Source organism: Solanum tuberosum, unplaced genomic scaffold (genome assembly GCF_000226075.1).
Source record: "Solanum tuberosum cultivar DM 1-3 516 R44 unplaced genomic scaffold, SolTub_3.0 scf00424, whole genome shotgun sequence".
NCBI lineage: Eukaryota > Viridiplantae > Streptophyta > Magnoliopsida > Solanales > Solanaceae > Solanum > Solanum tuberosum.
The window spans coordinates 67,809-91,618 of record NW_006239350.1 but is presented as its reverse complement, the minus strand read 5'-3'; the positions used below and the strand labels follow the sequence as shown (position 1 = coordinate 91,618).

The 23,810-nt window shown below is 35.1% G+C and overlaps 2 protein-coding genes and 1 non-coding gene across 3 annotated transcripts; 1 reads left to right on the top strand and 2 right to left on the bottom strand.

The window, feature by feature from the left end:
* Window positions 1-217: 217 nt before the first annotated feature.
* TRNAM-CAU (transfer RNA methionine (anticodon CAU)) lies at window positions 218-289 on the bottom strand. The gene has a single exon. It is a non-coding gene; the product is annotated as a tRNA-Met (tRNA).
* An 887-nt stretch (window positions 290-1,176) lies between these two features.
* Window positions 1,177-6,336, bottom strand: LOC102585127 (uncharacterized). Its single transcript, XM_006363157.2, has 8 exons — window positions 6,222-6,336; window positions 5,844-6,107; window positions 4,932-5,030; window positions 3,767-4,125; window positions 3,139-3,350; window positions 2,791-3,047; window positions 2,520-2,698; window positions 1,177-1,852 (listed from the first exon to the last, which is right to left on the bottom strand). Exons 2-8 carry the CDS (start codon window positions 6,064-6,066, stop codon window positions 1,775-1,777), a joined length of 1,407 nt encoding a protein of 468 aa, XP_006363219.1. The 5' UTR covers window positions 6,067-6,107; window positions 6,222-6,336; the 3' UTR covers window positions 1,177-1,774.
* A 10,115-nt stretch (window positions 6,337-16,451) lies between these two features.
* On the top strand, window positions 16,452-23,654 carry LOC102584811 (protein HGH1 homolog). The gene is made up of 9 exons (XM_006363156.2): window positions 16,452-16,612; window positions 17,417-17,539; window positions 18,504-18,701; window positions 19,539-19,617; window positions 20,950-21,092; window positions 21,363-21,476; window positions 22,385-22,516; window positions 23,072-23,185; window positions 23,282-23,654. Exons 1-9 carry the CDS (start codon window positions 16,559-16,561, stop codon window positions 23,330-23,332), a joined length of 1,008 nt encoding a protein of 335 aa, XP_006363218.1. The 5' UTR covers window positions 16,452-16,558; the 3' UTR covers window positions 23,333-23,654.
* Window positions 23,655-23,810: the final 156 nt, after the last annotated feature.

The window sequence follows — 23,810 nt, the reverse complement described above, 5'->3', positions numbered from 1 at the left end:
CCACCCTTATCAAATATAAGTCATCTAAACAATGAAAAATAAATATTAGTAGTATTCAATAACTAGGGTAAAATAGACACAACATAAACTGGACAAATATTGTTGGACATTCCAAAATAGTATAGTAGACAAGTAAAGATCGACGGAGGGAGTAATTAACAGCAAAAAAAATGTGGAGATTGGAAGCTTGCATCTGAGATATAACAACATAATTTTATATCAGAGCCAGGTTTCGATCCTGGGACCTGTGGGTTATGGGCCCACCACGCTTCCGCTGCGCCACTCTGATGGTGTTGTTATTTCATTGCGGTTTATAATTTAAAAAAAGGTAGATAAACCTTTGAACTTCCATAAATGTTTACTTTGCCTTCTTTTTCCATACTCTTTCTATTTCAAAATAATTGTCAGATTTCGCATTTCGAAAGTCAGTTTGATTAAAACTTAGATATTTTGAAAACTATACATAATGTCTATAAATTGTAATTTTTCTCATAAATATGATGGGAAAATATATCTTAAATGGTAAAAGTTCATATCGTTTGATTCTAAAATAGAAATTGTGACAAGTAAAAAAGAAACAAAGGAGTAGTATTTTCACTCGCCACCATATTTATTGTTTTTGTTTTCACAAGAATATAATTTGTTAATCTTTTTTTAAGAGAAATGATTTTCTAACTCTTTTAAGTTTCATGTCCTTTTTATAAGACATTTCACTTTTACACATAAACGGTGAGTGAATAATAATTATAATTAGCAAAAAGAAAATACTATAACCATAGTTACCACGTTTCACTGTCAGCAGAAAAAAATTTACAAAGGAAAATATTTTCTAATTTTCGTATGTTTTGATTGATCAAAAATTTTGAAAACATTTTATCTAAAAAAACGAGTTCGTTAAATGAGGAAAGTGATTATTTTCTTAAAATGATTTTCACTCTCTTTCGCATTAGTATTCTTGAACATGCAGCAAAAAATAACTTACTATACCTACAAAATGTTTTGTGCCCTGGTGTTTTTACACATTGTCATTTGGTGGAGTTGTTTTCGATAAGACCCTCGACTCAAAAAAAAAATGAAATCAAAGCAGTATTGGAAAGAAAATAATGACAGCAAAAGAGCAAGATAGAACACTGCAAAAGAAGCAATAGATAATAGTAAAAATAGAAGAAAAGTTGCTACGCTAAAGCAGCTGAGCATATGAGACTGTAATATTACTGTACTGTCAATGCTAAAAGCAATTCATTAGAAAACTCAGCAATAAGTAATAAGAACTATGCCTCGATCCCAAACAAGTTGGGATCGGCTATATGAATAGTAATAGAAGCTCTCTATGTTGTAGAAATGACTAACTTCATCAATGTTAGCTGCAAAAGAGAAGATACTATATTCAATGTACAAAACGCGTACCGAATCTAGATTGTACAAGTATATCAGATGAGATGATGTATGCAAACTACTGCAGAACTCGTTTGGTGCTGAACCCACAAGAAGTCTCAGAAAACATTCAACAGCTGTGATAGCAGTGACACTTCACGATCACATGAAGACGGTGGCTCAAAGGCGGACGAGTTAGCCCCGTACTCTCGGCCCAAAATGACAAACCAAAGATATTCAACGAAAGTTCTATCACCTATTTAGTAGAGCTTAAAATAGTTCCGCGCCCCAAAATGTATAATCTCTAGTCGCCAATGTAATGCATCAGTTCATCTTCAAACGGAAAGTTAGTTCCAATGGGTCTAGCGAGAGGTCCAGTTTACTAAGTCAAGTCAGAATATCAACTAATTTTTGGAGGAGGTGGAACATATGGCTCTCTGTGATGAAATAACTTGACCAGCGACCTACGCTCGCAGTCCTGCAGAAGCATACATTCAAACATATGATGAAGTTCCACAGACTTGCTTTAACACAAGTAAAGGACACCAAGTTTCGGGTGCAATTTTGTTATAATATAACAACTTCACAACTCAGCAGAACAATGGAGCAATTAGTGGAACACTTATGTTCAAGCAAACAAAACACATCAGTTGGTGTTTTTTGTTCCAAGTAAAGAAAACATCTCACTTGAATGTTCCTTCAGGGACATCCAATAAAATTGGAAAGAAGATATGCACGGGCCCTGTGCAAGGATGACATGCACAAACCGAGAGTTGGTGTGCACATACAATATTCCAACAAAATAATGACACTGAGAGCATTGTGTTACATGTTCAGTTCTCAGGTTTGATGGAAGATAAAGCAGCACAAGTGACTACAAGTTGTCCGACCTCAATAACATGTCAACCATTACTTTTGAAAAAAAGGTGTTAACGTTTCAAAATGATAACACTGTTGCAAAGTCAAATTACAAATAGCTTCTCTTAGTTAGAGATATATTGAAGCAGGATATAATGCTGCAGAAACATATCTGGCAAGACAGTTAGTTTTCAAGAGCAAGCAGATGATTCAACAGTAACCATATGTATGTCACTTCTGCAAGAGCTGTAAATAAAAAGAATTAAAGTGACCTGAAGACACCTTACCTTAAACATATTTAAATGGAATGGTTTGTCTGGATTCATTCTCTTCAGTTTTAGGAATGTAAATGCGAAGCTTAGCTGGTCACGTGAAGTAAATCGATCAACTTCGTTGAACCAGAGGCAAGAGAACAAATTTGACATGGGTGTATGTGCTCTAACAATAAAAGAACCTTCAGGCACATCTGCAATACACAAAAAGGCCATAATCAGTTCAACAAACTGCATATGAAGACAACGAGAACAGGATAAATAGTAACCACTAAGTGGCACATACAGCTTGGCAGAGGAGTATTTGGATCTGAAGGGTCAAATTTGGTAAGACCGTCAGATTGGTAAAATGAAAACTGTTCATCAATAGCAGTGTGATTGTACTTATTTAGACGCTTATTTTGGAGTACTTCATCCCAAACACAGTGCCGAGTATAATGATTTGAGATGGCATACTCAGAGCCAGTTTGCCACAAGAAATGATCAATTATCAACATTGGATCGGTTGCGAGCCGCAGTTTGCTATCAAGCCAAATAGAGTACCTAAAAGTTGCCACAATAGGAGAACAAATTCATCTTCAATTGGAGCAAGATACATTAAGAATAAAATCCAGATAGGGATATGGATAATCACCTCGAAGAAGGAAAGAGGCGATGTGACAAAAACTTTGGTACTTTCCCTGTTTTACGCATATCTGTGTATGGTAAGTTCTTGACGACAACTAATTTCCACAAACCAACAAATCCACCATCATCAGGTGCATTTCCTTCTTTTGAGAGTGTCGAAAGAGTTTCCTCATCAACAAACATAACAAAACATACATTCTTCTTTGAGTACTCACTCATCTGAAAAGGCAAGGATCAATCCAAAGTAAGCACATGTTGCTATATCCTAACCTGCTCTTCGGCTTTCCAAAGATACCATCTGACAAATCTGTAGAATATTGCTAAATTGAGTCACTTATTATTATAGAAAACTGTTGTATCCGGGATACATGTTTTAGAAAGTCTTTCATCTTCACAAAGTTATTCAACATTTCTGATTTACAAGTGTTTTTATGCAACTGCCATTTCTGAGAATACAGAGAGAGCAAACTCAGTTGAATATTGTAAGGTCATTAGAATGAGAATGAAGAGAAAAGGAATTTTCCAGCCCTTCCTGGTGTTTTAGAACTTCAGAATGGATATAATAAAACAAACTCAACGTACATCATTACATGAGAGAAAGTAAATATAAAGAAAAAGGTAGGCCAAATCATTACCAATCTGCTTGTCGGCCTTCTTAAAAAATCAGAGCTTCCAAATATACATGATGATACGACCACTCTGCACGCACTCGTGTATTTTCTATCCTCCTCTTCCAAATCAAATCCAGTACTTGGGAACCCTTCAGCTCCCCTCACAAAACCACAATGAACTGTTTGATTTACAGCAAAAAATGATTGTTCTCTTTCTTCAAGGGTCTGATGTCCACCAAATCTGGGTTCATGAGCATCAATATGGGAAGCTTTCTTTTCTGTTTCCATATATCCCAAGGAAAAATGGGTGAAATTCAAAAAGTCCTTCGGTTCACTAAGCAAATCGACGGAATCCTTAAATGCTACCTCACAGGGAAAAAAACCTGAAAATCAAATAGAAACGAAATGAAGATTTGCAGATTTTCAATATTTTCTGTTTACTTTGGAAATAGTCCCTTTAACTTCCTATCTTGTATACAGCATTTTACCAAGAGATGTCAACAAAGGGGTAGACTTTAATTAACTGATCTCTAGAATGTTATGATAATTCAGCATAGACAAATGATAACATATACTTTGTGCCATGGACAATAGTATGGTCAATTACCAACTCTTTTTGGCACTTTTTGGAGATAGAAAAGAAGTGAAGACGATAGAATACAACATGAAACTTTGTTGTATGAGGCACGCTATAATTAATTGGATTGAACACATTGTAAAGCATGCTTGAACTTCGGTTGCCACCAACCTCAATAAGATAAAAGGTTTTGAACTTTGACCACAAAATTCTTCGATAAAATACATGACAGATGATTAAGTAATCTTGCTTAGCAGGCCATATGTGCTACAAAGATGAAGTTTATCGAAAGCATACTTATCTTCATTATCAACCTAATTGTATTTTTCATGGAACCTTTTCTAAAAGAAACTTTTGTTTCTTTAATATATTCTTTTGAGGAATACAAAACTCATGTTTCTTTAAAATTGTGTGCTATCACTATAATGCAATAGACATTTTGATTTACTACTCGCCAGTTTTCTCCAAACGAGGCCATTTCGCTGCAGTAAGATGGAAAAGGAAGATTGTTCATACTATAATCAACCTACATAAGCTTTCTCAACCTTATAGTTTCCTGCTTGTGTAAACTCAGATAAAAGTATACACAAGGATAGTAAAAGCAAGACTTACGCTGCCTACGGGGTTTCTTTGTTGGGCGGTCAGGGACATCATGCGCAATAATATCTTTTCGCATTTCTCTCCAAGGCAACATGCTGGGTTCCAATTTACCTGCAAAGAACAATGGGAAAACATGTAACATTTAAACTTAGAAAAAAGTTACCAAATTTTTATGAACTCAAAATATGAGAAGCTCGTATGACTAAAATAGATTTGTTATCCTTCAACTAGTTATTAGGATATTAAAGCAACTAAAGAGACACCAACTGCCCATAAGATACTCGCAGTAGTATGCTCATCTACAAGTATATAACTCCCAGAAAGAGTAGCAATTGCTAGCAGATACCACTTAGTACTTACTAACATTTAAAATCATAAATGTAAGAATTATAACATCTAACGCGCTAGAGATACAGCACAGACAAATTTAAAGCTTTACAGCTCAAGTTTGGTCAAGAAAAAAATAAAGAGGTGCCCAAGATGGAAAGTATGTGACTTCTATCCTTCCTATCTAGAGTCATGTCCTCGGTAATACAAAGCTGCTTCGTGTCGGATTCTCCAAAAACACGTAACTTTTGGATGATGCAACAGTCAACACACCCAATGATCTTTTTGAAGAGTTCAAGCAACATAGATTTTCGGTATACTTCTTGCCTCCAGACGCTTTTTCCCCCCAATATAACAACAACATACTCAATGTAATCCCACACGGGTCTGGAGAGAGTAGAATGTACCAAAACCTAACTCCATACCTTAGGAAGTAACTCGGGTTAAGGAAAAGCATATCAAAACATATCCCACATTTGCCCTAATATTACTAAAATTTATTACTTACCTCATTTAAAAAAGACAAAATGCAAGAACCATCAGTTTAATAACTACAAATATGATAATAATGAAATTGAAACTAGTTTTGTTTCTCACCATGGAAGTGCATTCCTAAGCCAAAAGCCGCCAATGAAATCAAGCAGAGCACAGCAAGTACAAATGCACAAAACAGCAATCCTCTATTTGTAAAAAGACTGAACTTTCCTCCTCTTCCACAGCTTCTAAAACAGTTCTTGATTTGATCCAAAAACTTGTAAACAAACCCCAGTATGCCTCTTCTCACTTGGAAGAGTTCAGTATTGTTCTTATACAGAGCCATCACAACATCCCTCCAAAACCCTTAAACATCAAACTCCTCATCTGCCCAAATCAAAATTGATACAATTTTTTTTAAAAAAATCAACAACTACACAGAATCATTCATCGTAGACAACAAATACATTGTAGAAATGCGTATATTAAACAAGAAATTACCGATTTTCACAAAAGAAATCTGCATCGGCATTTGTATATTGATTTTGTGTTTCAGATCCCTTTTTCACCTGAGCTGTTCTTACTTTCACCACTGTTGGCTATTGTCTAAATTTAGTTTATAGTGTCTTGAATATACTTAAAAATAAATATCCATTTCTACTTATTCAATTTGAAAAATTGTTTTTTATTTTATTTTTTTTATTTATTCAGTATATTAAAAATATGTTTTTACTTTTACTTGTTATTTATGATAGAGTGAGAAAAAATATGTTTTTTCATATTTTTGTATTCAAAATTAATTGCTTATTCTCTAAATTATTTTTCAAGACCTAAGACTAAACATTAATATAGATATTATGGTAAAATACTTGCATGCGCTCCAACTAAATTCGGATTATGCACCATAGGGCCCATGAAATTGTGTGTATTTTTGAAAGTTTGTAATGGCAAACATTTTTAAGTTTGTAATGGCAAACATTTTTTTTTTGGTTTCTCATCCGGTGTCTGGAGCCCACATTGGAGCTCCAACTAAATTCAAATTGTGCATTGTAGGGCCTATTCGGGGATGGCGCTCCAACAAGATTTTTTCCATACTCATGGCTCGAACTCGAGACCTCTGGTTAAGGGTGAAACACTCTCACCAATGCACCACAACCCACGTTGGTGGCAAACATTTATTATTAAAGGAATATGGAGATATGTGGTTTATTAATGCAACATTTTGTTTATAAATTATGATTTACTCATTTGATAAAGATCATATAAGATTTGAATTTTTTAATTATTTTCAAAACTTGTGGATTTTCAAGTTTATAATAAAATATACAATATAGAAATTCAAATCACATTATCGAAACAAAAATGTTAACCCCATATCAATCTAATTTCATATCGCTTTAGATTAAGGGGATATTCTGAATGTACCTTTAGGAAAAATGGATAAGATGCAACTTTTGAAAGAAAAAAATGATTGGAACTATATATGAAGGGATGTGGATGTACTGAGACGAGTCGTCAAGCTTGAATTGCTTTGATTTTGTAATGTTTGAGGTAATGAATAAATATAGCGTTCATTAAAAAAATTATATTGCATGTCCAAATGGAACCTAATGTCAAAAATTGTTGGTTCAATAAATTACACAAAATCTATTAAACATTATATTGTAATGTGAATAATTAGTTACACAATTAGTTAGGTAGTTAGTCTATCAGAGTTAGTTATTCCACTGTGCAGTTAGATTAGATGCTTTCCACTCTTATTTCTGATGTATATAAATACTACATTGCTCAATAGAATGGCAAAGCTTCATTTTCCACATATCAATTTTCTCCCCTGTTCTTACTAGAAGCTTCCATTGTTACTTCCATTGTTGCTCAACTTCGAGCTTATACTGCTTGTGTTTCACAATTTCTCATGGTATCAGAGCCTTATCGATTCTGAGATTTCACCTTCTGTTTCGATTGTTCGTTTTGTTTGCTGCGAAATTCTCTGTTTCTCTATTTCTACTTGGATCTATGGCTGATAATTCCGATCTGCCTAGTGGTTCTGCTGGAGGTTCCACTAGTTTCTCGATTGACTCTAATAGTCCTCTCTACATACATCCCTCTGATAATCCTGGAGCTATGTTTGTACCTGTGCAGTTCACAGGAATTGGGTATCGATCATGGAGACGCAGTGTATTGCGATCATTATATGTTAAAAACAAGTTAGGCTTCATTAATGGAGATTGTCAACGACCCCAATCTGATCATCCTTCGTATCGACAATGGGAACGATGTGACAACATTGTTACATCTTGGATTCTAAATTCGTTGTCGAAGGATATTGCTGATAGCGTTGAGTTTGTTATGAGTTCTGCTGAACTCTGGAGGGAGCTAGAAGATCGTTATGAACAACCGAATGGTGCAAAGTTGTACCAAATTCAGAGGGAAATTAATGATCTGTCTCAAGGATCTCTTGACATCACATGGTATTACACCAAGTTGAAGAAGCTCTGGGAGGAACTCAGTTCTTTGAATGTCACTGCGCATTGCAATTGTGCATGTAACTGTGGAGCCAAGGCTCTTGCTCACAAGGCTGAGCAAGATAGGCGTTTGATTCAATTTCGCATGGGCCTAAATGAGATCTATACTGTAATTCGTGGTAACATACTCATGATGAACCCACTTCCTAATATGGCACAGGCTTTCTCGTTGTTAGTTCAGGATGAACAACAGAGGGAAATCAAACCTTCAAATCACTTCAATGTGGATTCGACTGCTTTACATGTTGGATCTGGTAAGCCCTCTCAGCCTTATAAAACAAATTTCTCATCCAATCACCCACGAATTGGTTCTCAAATTCCATACAAAGACAGATTCTGCAACTATTGCAGGAGGACTGGACACCTCATGGAGAAATGCTATCAACTTCATGGGTATCCATCTGGTTCTTCTTCTGGTCCTACTTCAAACAATGACAATCCAAATCAGAAAACTTATCCCTATAACAACCCTGCTCCTAGACCAAATAATTTTCGACCCCCCAAGCCTTCTCAGAACACTAATCCACACAGATATCCTAGGGGGTCTGGAAATAGGCCAGTAGCAAATGCTCATTGTACACATGATTCAGCTCCTGGAAATGGACCATTAATGGATCAACATGAGGAACTATACAATATGAGTCTCACCAAAGACCAATATGGTCATGTTCAAAGTATGCTTCAGCAATTTCATACAAAGAATAAGAATGAAGGATCCACTACAAACTCAGCTCTTGCAAATGGACAATCTGATTTTGCAGGTATCACAGTATGCACTTCTTCTATTGTTTTTGATAAACTGTCATGCAAATGTTTCGTAAATAGATCTGACTTATGGATTTTAGACTCTGGAGCTTCACATCACATGACCTTTAATAGATCCCTCTTGCATAATATTACCTTGCTGCCCTACCCAATGTTGATTGCGCTACCTAATGGCTATAAGGTTAAAGTGACTCAGATTGGGAATGTAACATTAGGACCTATGATCAGTCTACAAAAGGTCTTGTTTGTGCCATCTTTCAAGTATAATTTGATCTCCATTCACACCCTAACTACACATTCAAATTGTACCATCAGTTTTGACAAAACCTTATGTTTCATGCAGGCCCCTTCAATGAAGAGGCCTCTGGTGCTTGGTAATGCTGATGATGGTCTCTACTTCTTATGTCCAAATTGCCTGCAGAAATCTTCTATTTCTCCTACATATAGTTCACTTTCATCTAGTACTTGTAATGTTTGTAGTGTTTCTTCCCATAAACAATGTACTAGTTCTGTCAATAAAAGAGAACCTTGTTTAGCTGTTAAACATTCTTCAGTTGATGTCCCTTCCCATTCTTGTGGTTTTAATTCTCATACATGTAATAGAAACAATGTGGACATTATGTGGCATAATAGATTTGGGACATGTTCCTTTTGTCAAAATGAAAGGTATTTCTAGTATTCCTGTCAAATTCTGCTCTAAACAACCTTTTATGTGTTCCATTTGTCCCATGGCAAGACAAGAAAGATTACCATTCCAACCCAGAACCACATTCACCTCACATATTTTTGAACTACTTCATGTTGATTTGTGGGGACCATATCACACAGCCACATACAATCATTTCAAATATTTCATCACCATTGTAGATGATTTTAGCAGGTCCACATGGACTCAGTTAATCAGCTCTAAAAGCAATGCATTCCAAACCTTAAAAGCTTTCATTACCATAATAGAAACCCAATTTCAAACCACTGTTAAAGCAATCAGAACAGACAATGGTCTGGAATTTGTAAATGCTGAAACAACAATGTTTTTTTAGACAAAAGGAATCCTCCACCAGAAAACTTGCCCTTACACACCACAACAAAATGGTGTGGTAGAAAGAAAACACAAACACTTACTTGAGACTGCTAGAGCACTACTTTTCCAATCTAAACTTCCTGTTCAATACTGGGGAGAATGTCTTCTATGTGCAACATACATTATCAACAGGCTTCCCTCTGTTGTATTAAACAATGCATGTCCATATGAAATCCTCTACAAAAAGAAGCTTTGGTTGCCTTTGTTATCCTACAGTTCCTATACCTCACAGAGCTAAATTTGAACCAAGAACTAACCCACACATCTTTGTTGGATATCCCTATGAGACAAAAGGGTACAAAGTTCTAAATATGTCCACAAAAAGAATACATGTTTCTAGAGATGTCATTTTTCATGAGAATATTTTTCCTTTTCATAATCCCTCTACCCCTACTCCACCAATTTCTTGTTTACAATTTCCTTGTTTTATTGATGTTTTGGACAATTCTGATAAGCATGGCACACAAGATACTCAGACTGCATCTGACAGTTCTAATGTTTCTTTCAATAGCTCACCTGATCTTATAGTTCCAGTTCCATTAACCTCACCTTCATTACCAGTTCATCCATCCACTGTTGTCCCCCACCAAGCACCTAGAAGATCCACTAGGTGTCACAAGCCTCCAACATATATGACTGATTACATTTGTTCCATGCCACAACTAAAGCCATCCCCTACCAACACTACAACTACTCTTAATGCTCTTTTCTCCAATCACCAACACATGGCTCACAGTGCTCTAATTCCTAATAGTCAAGATTTTGTCAGAAATGTTTGCCTTGACAGGGAACCAATTTCATATGAGGAGGCTGTTGTTGACCCTGCATGGCAGGTTGCCATGACACAAGAATTTGATGCTTTGCACTCTAATAATACTTTGGGATTTGGTTCCACTTCCTAATGGAAAGAATGTCATAGGCTGTAAATGGGTTTACAAGATTAAACACAATGCAGATGGTAGTATTGAAAGACTAAAGGCCAGACTTGTTGTCAAATGTTACACACAACAAGCATGCATTGACTATACTGAAACTTTCTCTCATGTGGTGAAAATGACCACAGTTAGAGCTTTGTTGATTACAACAGTTAAACAAGGGTGGACTATGTATCAATTAGACATAAACAATGCATTTCTTCATGGAGATTTGAATGAAGAAGTCTATATGGACATACCACCTGGACTTGTAACTCCAGATCCTACCTTGGTGTGTAAACTGAAGAAGTCCCTTTATGGGCTCAAACAAGCTAGTAGGCAATGGTATGCTAAGCTTACTGAAGCTTTATATTCTAGAGGATATACTCACTCAATGCATGATTATTCTCTCTTCTATAAAAGAAAAGAGAGTTCAACAGTTTATGTCGCAGTCTATGTAGATGATATAGTTCTTACAGGTACTGATGCTGCTGAAATAGCAGACTTGAAAATCTACCTACATAACAGATTCAAGATTAAGGATTTAGGGTTGTTACACTATTTCCTAGGAATGGAAGTTCTTCACATACCACATGGAGTCATTATTTCACAGAGAAAGTTTGTTTTTGGACATGTTGAGGGAATATGACTGCTTGCACTTAAGTTCTTTGGCCTCTCCTCTTGATCCCAATGCTAAGCTGAGAGCCAAAGAAGGACCAGTTCTGAATGATGCTACTTATTATAGAAAACTTGTTGGGAAGCTTAATTTCCTCACTAACACCAGGCTGGACATTGCTTTCAGTGTACAACATCTAAGCCAGTTCATGCAAGATCCTAGGGAACCACATTTACAGGCTGCTTTTCACCTCTTAAGAATGACCCTACACTGGGTTTGTTTTTATCTAAGGATGCCGACTTCACTATCAGAGGATACTGTGATTCAGATTGGGCATCCTGCCTAGACTCTAGGAAATCTGTTAATGGGCTCCTAGTATTGATTGGAGGTAGTCCACTAAGCTGGAAATCCAAGAAACAAGAAACTATTTCATTGTCATCTGCAGAGGCTGAATATAGATCCCTCAGGAAGTTGGTCGGGGAACTGGTATGGCTGAGTAGGTTACTTGCTGAGTTAGCTGTCCCTTTTTCCAAACCTATTTCTGTCTTCTGTGACAGTCAATCCGCAATACATATAGCACGAAATCCTGTTTTTCATGAACGAACCAAACACATCGAAGTCGACTGTCATTATGTGAGGGATGTTCTACAGCAATGATTCATTTCTTTACATCACATTGCTACACATGATCAGCTGGCTGATATACTGACTAAAGCTTTGACAGGAATTAAACACTCCTCCATCCTTGACAAGTTGGCAGTGTTGTCTCCACCTCCAACTTGAGGGGGGGGGGGTATTAAACATTATATTGTAATGTGAATAATTAGTTACACAATTAGTTAGGTAGTTAGTCTGTCAGAGTTAGTTATTCCACTGTGCAGTTAGATTATATGCTTTCCACTTTTATTTCTGATGTATATAAATACTACATTGATCAATAGAATGGCAAAGCTTCATTTTCCACATATCAATTTTCTCCCCTGTTCTTACTAGAAACTTCCATTGTTACTTCCATTGTTGCTCAACTTCGAGCTTATACTGCCTGTGTTTCACAATTTCTCAAAATCATTCATTGGTATTTGTAAATAGCACATATTCTGCTGCTTTTTTAGGATCCTTGAAGTGCCTACAACTGCAGTACTTTATCAATTTATATTTTACCCTTAATATTGTATTTTATTACTTTAGTTGTTTTGTACTTTTCCGTAAATAAAGTCACATTTTTGTGCCTATTAAAGATGCTTAAAGTCAATCTTCACTTTCTTCATCATCTTTGTTTGCACTGTTTATTCCAACTTCTTATAATTAATTAATGAGAAATGTAAATTATTAAACTATGATTAATGAGAAATGTAAATTATTGATCTAATTAATGAGAAATATAAATTTTAAATTTAATACTGCGTTCATTTCAATTTTAGTAACAGTATTTGACTAGATACAAAAGTTTGAAAAAGAAAAGAAGGCTTTTCAAATTTGTATTCTAAAATAAGTTTCGAAAAACATATTAAAATATGATTTAACACTCGAAATTTCATATGTGCCACATAAATTGGGATAACGCGAGTAACATATATTATTTGAAAATTACGTTAAGAATACTATAAAATACAACTTAAAGTATTTAAAAACATGTTAAAAATTTGACCAACTCTCGAAATTTCACGTGTGCCATGTATAAATTGCGATAGGGAAAATATTATTTTAAAATTATGTACTTAAATTGATTAGCTCTCAAAATATAACATGTGTCACATATATTATTTGAAAAGTATATTTATAATATTATAAAAATAATTAACAAAAAATCATAAAATTAAAATAAATATAGTAATACATATTGGGTCCGGACTTACCCGGACTTTTGTATCCAGTATATAGTATGTGAACATTAAATGAGAATTTACCAATTCATTTCAATTCAGATGTCCATCAATAAAAATGGGTTAATTGAATTTCTTGTTTTTATGAGAGATGTGCATTAATATTTACACAATAATTTTGTCTTGTAAATGCTTTCGTAGTAAAGTCCTTTGTAGCCTCAAATTCTAAGACCTGAGAAAATTTAAATTGCAAAATTTATTATATTATTTTTTCTTTGATAATATAGAATGTAACTCTTTTTTTAAAAAAAAAAAAAAAAAAGAGAGAGTATAAAATGTATATTAAAAAATGAAAAGAAAAATGATCACTTTTTAACAAAAATATTTTAGAAGTTACAGTAATAAATAATATTTTTATAATAATATTTAAGATAATATATTAAACCACATGTTTAATATCAATTACGGATCTACATTCAAGTTTATAGGTGCTTAAGTTATATAGGGAGCCTATGGTCGTTTATACAAATATGTAAACTAAACACCTTGTTTTAGTAAGCAACTTCCAATTGAAAATAATGAACACCACTAATTATCATTTTATTAACTTGAATTTTAGTCCTTATTATTTTAAATGATAATATGTGAAATATAATAGTTCCAAAAATAATAATTATGAAAGACAAAAAAAAGTCACATTAATTTTTATTTTTTTTACCTATATCTATTTTTATTTTTTTTCCAACTAGACGATTACCGACCGAACACATGAGAGAGACCACTTGAAAGTTTGAATTTGATTTACGCAAAATCTGAAACATCAGGTATTTACATTTTGATTTGAAAAGAAAAAGCGTGTCTAGGTACCTCGAGCAACAGTGTTTGCATCATCACCAAGATCAGAAGTCTGCATCACCGCCGCGACTCTGAATTTGAACAGCCCGTCTAGCCACCTCGAGATCACACATCATATGACTAATATCCCGCATATGTTCTTCAAGATGGTGTAGAATCTGTTCAACCTTCGCACCCCCGGCGACCCCAGAAATAGTTTGGAGTCTTCTATTATGTGTAAGGGTAGATAGAAGAGCAGTGGGATAATGCCTGAGCGGGTGTGGGTGTGGAACGACACTAGAAATTTGAGACTTTGCCAGTACATCAGTTGAGTTAATATCAACTAAATGTTTCAGAAAAATAACACAAGCTACAAAATTTCTAACCCACTCCCCTACTGAGGTATGTATTGGATCTAATTTAAACGAAAACCTACACAACATTCCGACCATTCCATAATCCACCGACAATGGTCGAAGAAATAGAGATGCAAACAATGTTGATCCAGTAGCACATATTGATGCAAGCATATCCCATTTATTGTAGTCTTCCTCAAAAAAAGGCATAGAGACTCCCACCACAATCAAATCGACTGAGTTCATCATTGGTTTATATTTGTTATGTATAAGATCAATGGGTTTCCTATTTTAATCTTAATATAAAGGGCCTATATGTATATATTAAGGTTTGAAGTTAAAATTTAGCCTTTATGTCATTTTATTGCGGCGATTATTAACGTTGTCGATTCATAATAATAATAATCACGTTTACATGTGTTATCGACAATACATATTGGAAAAAAAAAGATATGGTACCATTCAATTCTCTTTTTACTAGTAATGTGTTCTTATTTTAATCATTGTTGGTGCCTCTTGTCTAATCCATTTTAAGACTTGTATGTTCTTAGTTTGTATTGCGTATTAAATCATTCCACTATTTTGAAAGTTGATGTTGTTGACGTCTAAACATTCAGGACATGCAAATTTCACTATTTTAGAAATAAAATATTGTTTGCTTAAGATACTAATATAAAATGGTTCGTATTTTCTTGAGAAAGAAATGTGAATCAATATTTGTGCATTTTATTTTGTAGATGTTTCCACATTAGTACTGATCTGAGCTTTTAACCCACTGTCGGTAGGCTTGGGCTTAAAGAGTTTTGGACTTATTTATGTTTACTTTTAATTATACATTTATACTTTTCACGCCTTAAGAAATAATTATTAATATTTTGTTATAGTGGTTATACTAATTAATGTATGATCTCATATTTAATACTCTCTCTTGGGAATAGTCTGTGTGACAAGTCTCACTTTCAAGTCGGCTTTATCCAACGCATCAGGGAATTTTCACTCCAAATATTTCATTTTGATTCTATTCAATTTGAACCCTTGGACTCTAGAGTTTGTCTCCGAACCTCCAACCTCGTATTAACTCTATCCTGCGTCTTATCTCTCAATATTATGTCATCCGCAAATAATATACACCATAGACGTCATTCACCAATACAAATGATCTTTGATGTAGCCCATCTCAACATGGAAGTGCTCTGAGTCTCCTCTCACCATTCTAATTCGAGTCTTGAATCCATCATACACGTCTCTTATCGCCATAAATAAACCATCGGAACATCTTTAGCCTCCAAACACCTACGGAGGACATCTCTCAGAACTTTGTCATGGACCCCAAGATCAATAAACACACCATGTGTAAGTTCCTCTTTCTTTCCCTATATTTCTCCACTAGACTCCGCACAAAATGGATATTGCTTCAGTAGTTGATCGCTCCGACATGAATCATCTTCCCTTGCTCATCCTACTAATATCACGTCTAACCTCCTCAACTTTAAAACACCTACCATATTCAAAAATCATGAAAACTTTCAGAATGCGTCAATTCACACAATACAATATCTTTGTCCCCCTTTTTTTCGTTTAAAAAATTATGAAAGTATGTTTACCACCTTTACTTAATAGAGGTCTCGTCCACCAACACCTTACCTTCCTCATCCTTGATCCAATTGACAAGCTTTTATCTCTCTCGGTTTTCACATTAGTATTCTATTATTTTTTTCTACTTCCGTTAGTTTTGTTAACTTAGGGACCAATAGTACACAATTTGCTTAATTGAAGGTTTGATTGGCAATAATACAAAGGACCAAACGGCTCTTCCGAACGCAACGATGTCGTACCCTTATAACCTGAATGTGAAAAACAGAGCTAACCATCAGTAGAGCAGCGAAGAGCTGCCGCCAAGTGAAGAAGGAAAGTATCAAATCAAATGGCGACGGAGCTAGAAGAATTGATTGGGTTTCTCTCAGCCCCTTCTCCTCCAGTGAGTATCATAAGCTTATACCCTTTAATCCTTTTGTATGTTATTGAGTACAATTTGTTTTGATTTTTTCTCCTTTTCGCTTGTCTTCAATTTGATTGATTGATGTAAAAGGAAGTATCTTTGCTTAAAAATTAAATTAGTACCGATTGGGACGAACCCTTTTCGTTTTACAGTTATTTGATTTGAGTTTTTAGTCAATTACTAGTCATTCTTGCAACTATATATGTTAGAAGAATGATTTTTTGGTGAAAAAGTAGCTTAGTCTCTTAATTGTTTAACATGGGAATGTAATGGGTTTGAACCCTTTTCGTCTTTATTTAATGGGTTTGAACTTTTGGATATGTATGTTTAAAGAATGGTTTAACTGAAAATGTAGTGTTTTTTGAAATAAAGGAAAAATCTTTTTGGATAAAGTTTAAATTAGGATTAAGAACTAACTTGTGGGTGAACTTTTCTCGTCGGAGATGATTTGCTTTTAGTTTTTTTTTTCATTTTATTGAGCTTCTTGGTATATGTTTGAGCTATGGTTTTGGTGAAAAAAGTAACCGTCAAAAAACGTAAGAATCTTTTGTTAGATTTCTAATGTGGAACTGGATTGTGGTTAACCTTTTGGGCTTTATTTGTCCACTGTGCATGTAGAACAATGCTGTAGGTTAAAAAAGCAGTGTGTTTCCCCACCAAAAAAAAAGAGATGTTGGAATTTTTCAATGTGTAACCTTTTTCATGTGACAGCTAATTGCTTTGAATTCAGTACTTGTATTGAGTTTTTTGGTGTATTTATGTTTGAATGAACAATGGTTTTAGGTGAAAAAAATAGCGGTTGATATTGTTCGTGATTATACTGGTTCTGAGGATGGCTTGGAATCTCTTGGCAAGTATTCTAACGTCGTGCTTCCCTCTCTGTCTCGCCTTCTTGGTGAAAAAAAGGTACCAGTATCTTCTAAGATGTGTGATTACACCAATAAAGTTCATGTTATGGATGCTTGGGACAAAAAAAGTTAAACAAATTATCCCTTTTCTTCAGAGTTATAAGTAACATTTCAACTTTTGGAAATCCCCCCACAACAGAAAATTCGTAAATAAAAAAGATTTTTTTTAACTGTTACAATGGCTGGATGTTTGCAACATTTTCTGTAACATTTAAAGAAACTTTCCAAGGTCAAAATAGATCAGATATTTGGAAGGAGGGATTAGTTCTTATCTGTGTAAACTTGAACTGCTGTTGTTAATATTGATAGTTGTGTACACTATGCATAACCATCCATATCCTAACATGGTGATAGAGCAATGATTTAGAAACTTCTCTTTTTCCCTTTTTTTGAAGAAAAAATAAAGACTTTTGAAAGCACCAAAGTTCACTGTGCAAACACTAACTCACTGCTATAGAAATGATGTTTTAAATATGACTTTTGAAAAGATAAGAAACAGGCATTATGTTATAGTACCGAAGTTCACTATGCAAAATTAACTTATTTTTTGCAAAAACTTTATTACAATTTTTTTTAGAAAGACTTTATGCCAAAAAATTTAACTGTGCACAAATCCTTTTTAAAAAAAAATCATTCCTAGCATAACGTTATGAGCTGGAACAAGATGAAGCTGAATGAGATCTCTTGAAAATATGAACCTTTCCAAATTTATGGATACACATATGGTATCACTTTCTTTCTTGTGAAGCCCTTGTTTTCGTTGCATACTAATTGTCCAAAAATTTGACAAATTTATTGTTGATTAAAACATACCATGACCATGGTTTGTCTTCCTGAGTTCTTTTATCAAACTCAATTTATTGACATGTATGTAATATTTTTCGTGTATTGATACTTATACTATGCAGTAGCCTCCAGAAGGCCTTTTTAATTCCCTTTTTTGTATCAAAAATACCATTCAGGTGGTTTCTGAACCTGCGGCTCAAGCACTGGTAAATCTGTCACAAAAGCCAGAGTTGGCAGGTAAGATGGTTGAGATGCATATGGTTAGGACATCGATGGAGACCTTGTACAAGCAAGATTGTGAAATCAGAAGTCTGCTGATTATGCTCCTTGTTAATCTCACACAGCTGGATGCTGGTATTGATTCTTTGCTTCAGGTTAATTCTAATCCTTTTTTTTTTGCACTAATGCTTTAAATGCCTCTTTATTTTTTTATTTTTTATGAATTAAGGCATTTCATTAAAAAGGTACTAGTAGATGCAAAACTACAAAAGAAATGAAGTGCAAGATTATTAGCCCCTTTGGCCTTTACAATGTGTCAAACTAAAACTAGGGGGCCAACAAAGTGTGTCCAAACAATGGTCAAGTTAACTTAGTCCAACAAAAAAGATTAAGCAAACATCTGGCTTTGAGAGTATTGAGGTTCCACCAAACATCTTCGATCCCTTTCCGTCCACAAACACCAAAACATAATTGCAGGGATTATCACCACATTTTCTTGATGGTCTTATCAACTCTCCGTAAGTTCTTGTTTACGGCAAGTTTAACTTTGAAGCTACTAATATGTGTCATTATTCTTGTTTATACACTGTTTGATAAATTACAAAATTGTGTTTTGTATCTTTTTTAAGTTGATCAATAATGGAGGAAAGTTTCCACACTTAACCTTCCCATTTGTAAATAGAATGGGACAACTTCGCAAATATTAGGTTTTGATTCTGCATTTCCCTCTTCTGTGGTCATTGAATGGCTGAAGAAAGAAACTAAAAAATGCCTGTACAGAAATTGAAGAAAATTTAAAGACTGAGAGACACTAGAGGAACAAGAAGAGTTCCATAGATATCTTAAAACACTTCGTACACTTTCTACCTGCTGTTAGGTTGTAGTCATTGGTTCTCCACAATTAATATGGCTAAGTTGAATACTGGTTTCTCCACATTAAAAAATATTGGTTTCTTATGCTTATTATGCTGATTGCTTTCCGTGATTGGCAGTCTGCAGATGAGAAGATGCATGGCTTATATGTCATGAAACTTGTGAGATCATTTTGTTCGTCCTCCTGTGAGGGAAAAGGTATGTTCAATTATCATTCTTTTTCCCTTTTATCCAGTTTGATTGTTTTGTGCATTTAAGTGCTTTGATACTTTTGCCCCTGGCACTGTTATCAAGCACAAAAAAAGCTCTAAGGTCCGTTGGGTCTTTAAGCGCAAATAAAGTGTGATGGAAAAATGCACAAAGTGAGAAAAAAATACAAATATAAATGTTTTGTCCAAGACTAATAATTATAAGCATGAACGACAAATATATGAACAAGGAAATTCAATTTTTTTAATGATAAAGTGAAATGTCATTTGTTTAGTGTCGTCTCTTTAGAAGAGGCTCATTGGCAAGGAAAAGTTTGTCTTAGAACCTTGATGACGTCATTGAAGCGCACATTAAGCTAGGTGAAGCGCTCAACACGTTTTGAGCCTCACTTCAGGGCTTAAGCGCGCCCTTGACAACTAGTCCCTAGAACAAAGAGCGAAAATGAAACGATTACAGCTGAACTCAGATACACCCCTGCTTAGCTTGTACAGAAAGTGAGAACCTGGAGGGTGCTTGTTTCCTGATCATCCCTCCAAATTGGTTACTTGAACTGAATTGATTGCCTAGCTAGAGAACTCGACTTAAATTCACCTTAGTCTGCTTAAGATGGATAACAAATCTTAGTCAATAATTTGTTTTCTGAGAATGGTAAAATATCTAAGTCAACAAATCAGTGTTGTAAATTTTCATGGATTTCTTATCTACTTAAAGGATTGACCCAAAAGCCTTGAAACCTGGAGCACAAGTTCTATCCGTAATTTGGTCCACTGAGCATTGAATTTGACCAGATGTGCGTCATGTGATTTTCTGTGTTATATGAGAAAAGGTGAAGCCTCAATTGAGAAGCAAGAGACTTAGCAGACTTTATGGGGAAGAAGAATCTTTTATGATTGAAGTACTTACTTCACTAAATTTTGGGTGCTACAAGACTTGGTCAGAAAATGTTCCACTGTGGATGAGCAATTATGTGTAAAGTCTGTCTGTTTTACGATAATGCTAGTTGGATTCTGTCCTGGGCTTCTACCTTCAATCATGACAGAGCTTTTTCTCAACATATACTTGCTTAGGGGAAGTTGAAGGCATAGCAAAATATATTATTTCAAGATTCTAGTACATAAAAAGTATCTTTTGGCATGTGATGTGTTGAAATGTCTGACCATCTCATCGGAAAACTTAAGTTGTTAGTGAAGACGTCCTAACTTGAATATATCTCCAACATGATGCATGTTTAACTCAAACAAGAAATTATTGGCTTAACTTTCCGTAGTATCTATTATCTTTGTCGTTATTACCACATATTTCTTTTTCCCTTGTGATCAGTTGATCCCTTTGAACATGTGGCTTCTGTACTTGTCAACATTTCTAAGAAGGAAGATGGGAGAAAGCTTCTGCTTGATCAAAAACGATGCCTACTAAAGCAAATAGTCCGGAATGATTCTAAGAGCTTGTTGCGAAAGAGAGGGGTATGTGGTAGGATATTTTCAGTTCAAGATGGCTATTTTCATGAATATATGGACTTCTGCTTTAAAGTTAAGTATTTGAATTCAAAATGAAAAAAAATGGAAATGTTTCAAATTCTGTCATCAAACACTAATATATGTAGTTAGTGCCTTCTAGACTGAGCAATTTGGCTTGATCCGGCTTCTTTATTGTATATTTAAAAGCTTACTTTTACAATCATGTGATAAGCAAAAGTTTAGCAGGAAAAAATTGTGCACTGATTTTGGATATAGGTCGCAGGAACCATCCGCAACTGCTGCTTTGAAGCGGAGAATCAGCTGCAAAATTTGCTTCTGATTTCTGAATTCTTATGGCCAGCTCTGCTCCTGCCTGTTGCTGGAAATAAGGTGACTTTCACCTATATAAGGAAGATGTCAACAATAATTCATTTATTTCTGCTGTACACTTCAAATCTATCTGTAATTAGGACTTGAAAGAATGGATGTCTTTGCTTTTTACTGTCATATCACACTTCTTTGTTTCTGTTTCGTAGAACTTGTTAGAGACCTGTAAAGCTATTTTTTCCATCATCTCAAGGTCAGTATTATTATGCTCGATGGAGATCTATCATTTAATTGTTCTTTTTCTCTGATTGAAATACCTCAAGCAAGTGACGAAATAGATAAGTTCAACCAGATAATGTGAAATCCGAAAACTAAGAAATGTTGTTTGTCATCGAGAATTCATTTTGACCATAAGGTGAATGGTTCTTATTTGAATGGAATAGGAAAGCTCCCATCTTTGTTTAAGGACTGTCTACAAAGATTTCTTTCAACAAGTATACCGAGAGTTACTATGTGTATTCTTGTTATCAGTGTGTGTCATTACTTAATGTACACAAAAGGGAATGGTTTGCTGACTGAGTGTGCTAAGCATTAATCTGGTAACCTGAAGGCCTTAGAAGACCCAATTCAATAGAGAAACAAAGTTAGTGAGGAGCAAAGAGAATAAATTTCAAATGGGAATAAAGGCGCAGATGGCGCTGAGAATTATTTCTGTTTGGTTCGCTGCTTGGGTAAAGGCTAAAAAGGCTTGATCTAGATTTTCTATCAAGTTTAAAATATCTTCGATGACGGAACATATCTTCTTTCTACCTTTTTGGCACTCTATATTATTTACTTTCTTGCTTTGTCTCCTTCCCAGTTATCTGTAGCTCGCTGTTACAAATATGTCAAATCTTTAATTTTCTTGTCTCAGTTCTCCATATTCCTTTCCATTTGAATTGAGTATTTTCTTATGGGCCAACTTCTGACAGGTCTATAGTGAGGAAGACACTCGGAAAATGCCACTAGAGCTTGCAAGTGCACTCTCAATCGAACGAGAACCCGTTACTGATCCTGAAATTCGTGTACAGGCGGTAGAGGCTATTTATTTGCTCATATTACAGGTATAGTCTGAACTGCTTTACTGTATGTGCTTCATTTGCTCATCTTAACCCTTACAGCTGTGATAATAAGCAGCACATATTATAGCTTTTCAAGTTCGGAGTTTATATCCAGCCACCTGAAATAGTAGCTCCTCTTACTCTACATAGTTAATTATCTCAAAAGTGTTTTTACTTTTAGATGTGTGGATAGAAAGCAGCTATCGTTCTGTGTAATGAAACCATTTAATCAAGCCATTCTTCACTTTTTGGAACTTAAACTATAACCACACACACAAAAAAAGTTTTTGACCAATTGTAGAGGATGGTTGTCCAAGAACAGCACTCTTTGTTTTTAGTCCATATAAGTTTAAAGGAAATCTTTTGTGTATGAATTGATCATTTCTTCTAATCTGTCAGATCACCATACATTGTACCATTAGTAGTTCACGAAGCCCTTCTACTTGCTAGTTGCTGTGTTTGTCCTATGAAACGACAGATCTTACTGTCCGGGGAAGCTTTCCTTCTGCTATGGATGATTCCGTAGGCGACTGTATGATATGCTCAAATTGATTGCAGGAAGCAGGAAGAAGAGCATTTTGGTCAGTGAATGGTCCCCGGATATTGCAAGTGGGCTATGCAGACGAGGATGATCCTAAAGCAATGGAAGCATATGAGCGAGCTGGCTCCTTGGTATTTCAAACTGCAGCCTATCATCCGTCAAGTCTCTTCTGTCATAGGAAATATATATTTAACTGTCCTAATCTAAATTCTTCTGAATGTTAACAGCTGATTCAAGAGAGTGGCCTCGATGAAGAATTAACAGAGACATCTTCGTAGACATCCTGCTTTCTTGCTGGTTTTGATACTGCGATAGCAACGAGTTCTAACAATCAATCAGACAAACTGCAGGTTGCTTAGAGTATTCAAGCACTATAGAAGTGGGAAGGTCCCAAGTGTACTTTGAATTATTATATTTTTTCGGTTTCTTGTAGCGGGGTTGGTTATGATCCTCTGAAAGGTTGTTATGTCAAGGACTCGGGTGATGTATCGGAGGTTAGTGTTATATACAAGGCAGCTTTTACTGCTGAAGGAACAATATAAGATTGGCTTTAAGAATATGATTTCAGATATCTCTGTACTGTTTAAATGATTTAGCAGTGTTATTGATTGTCAGTTGTCACCCGACTAAGGGTAGTTCTATTCAAACCTGTTCGCAAGTTGAGGGTCTATCGGAAACAATCTCTCTGCCTCCTCAAGGTAGAGGTAAGGTTTGCGTATACCTCATCCTACCCAGACTCCACCTGTGGACTATGTT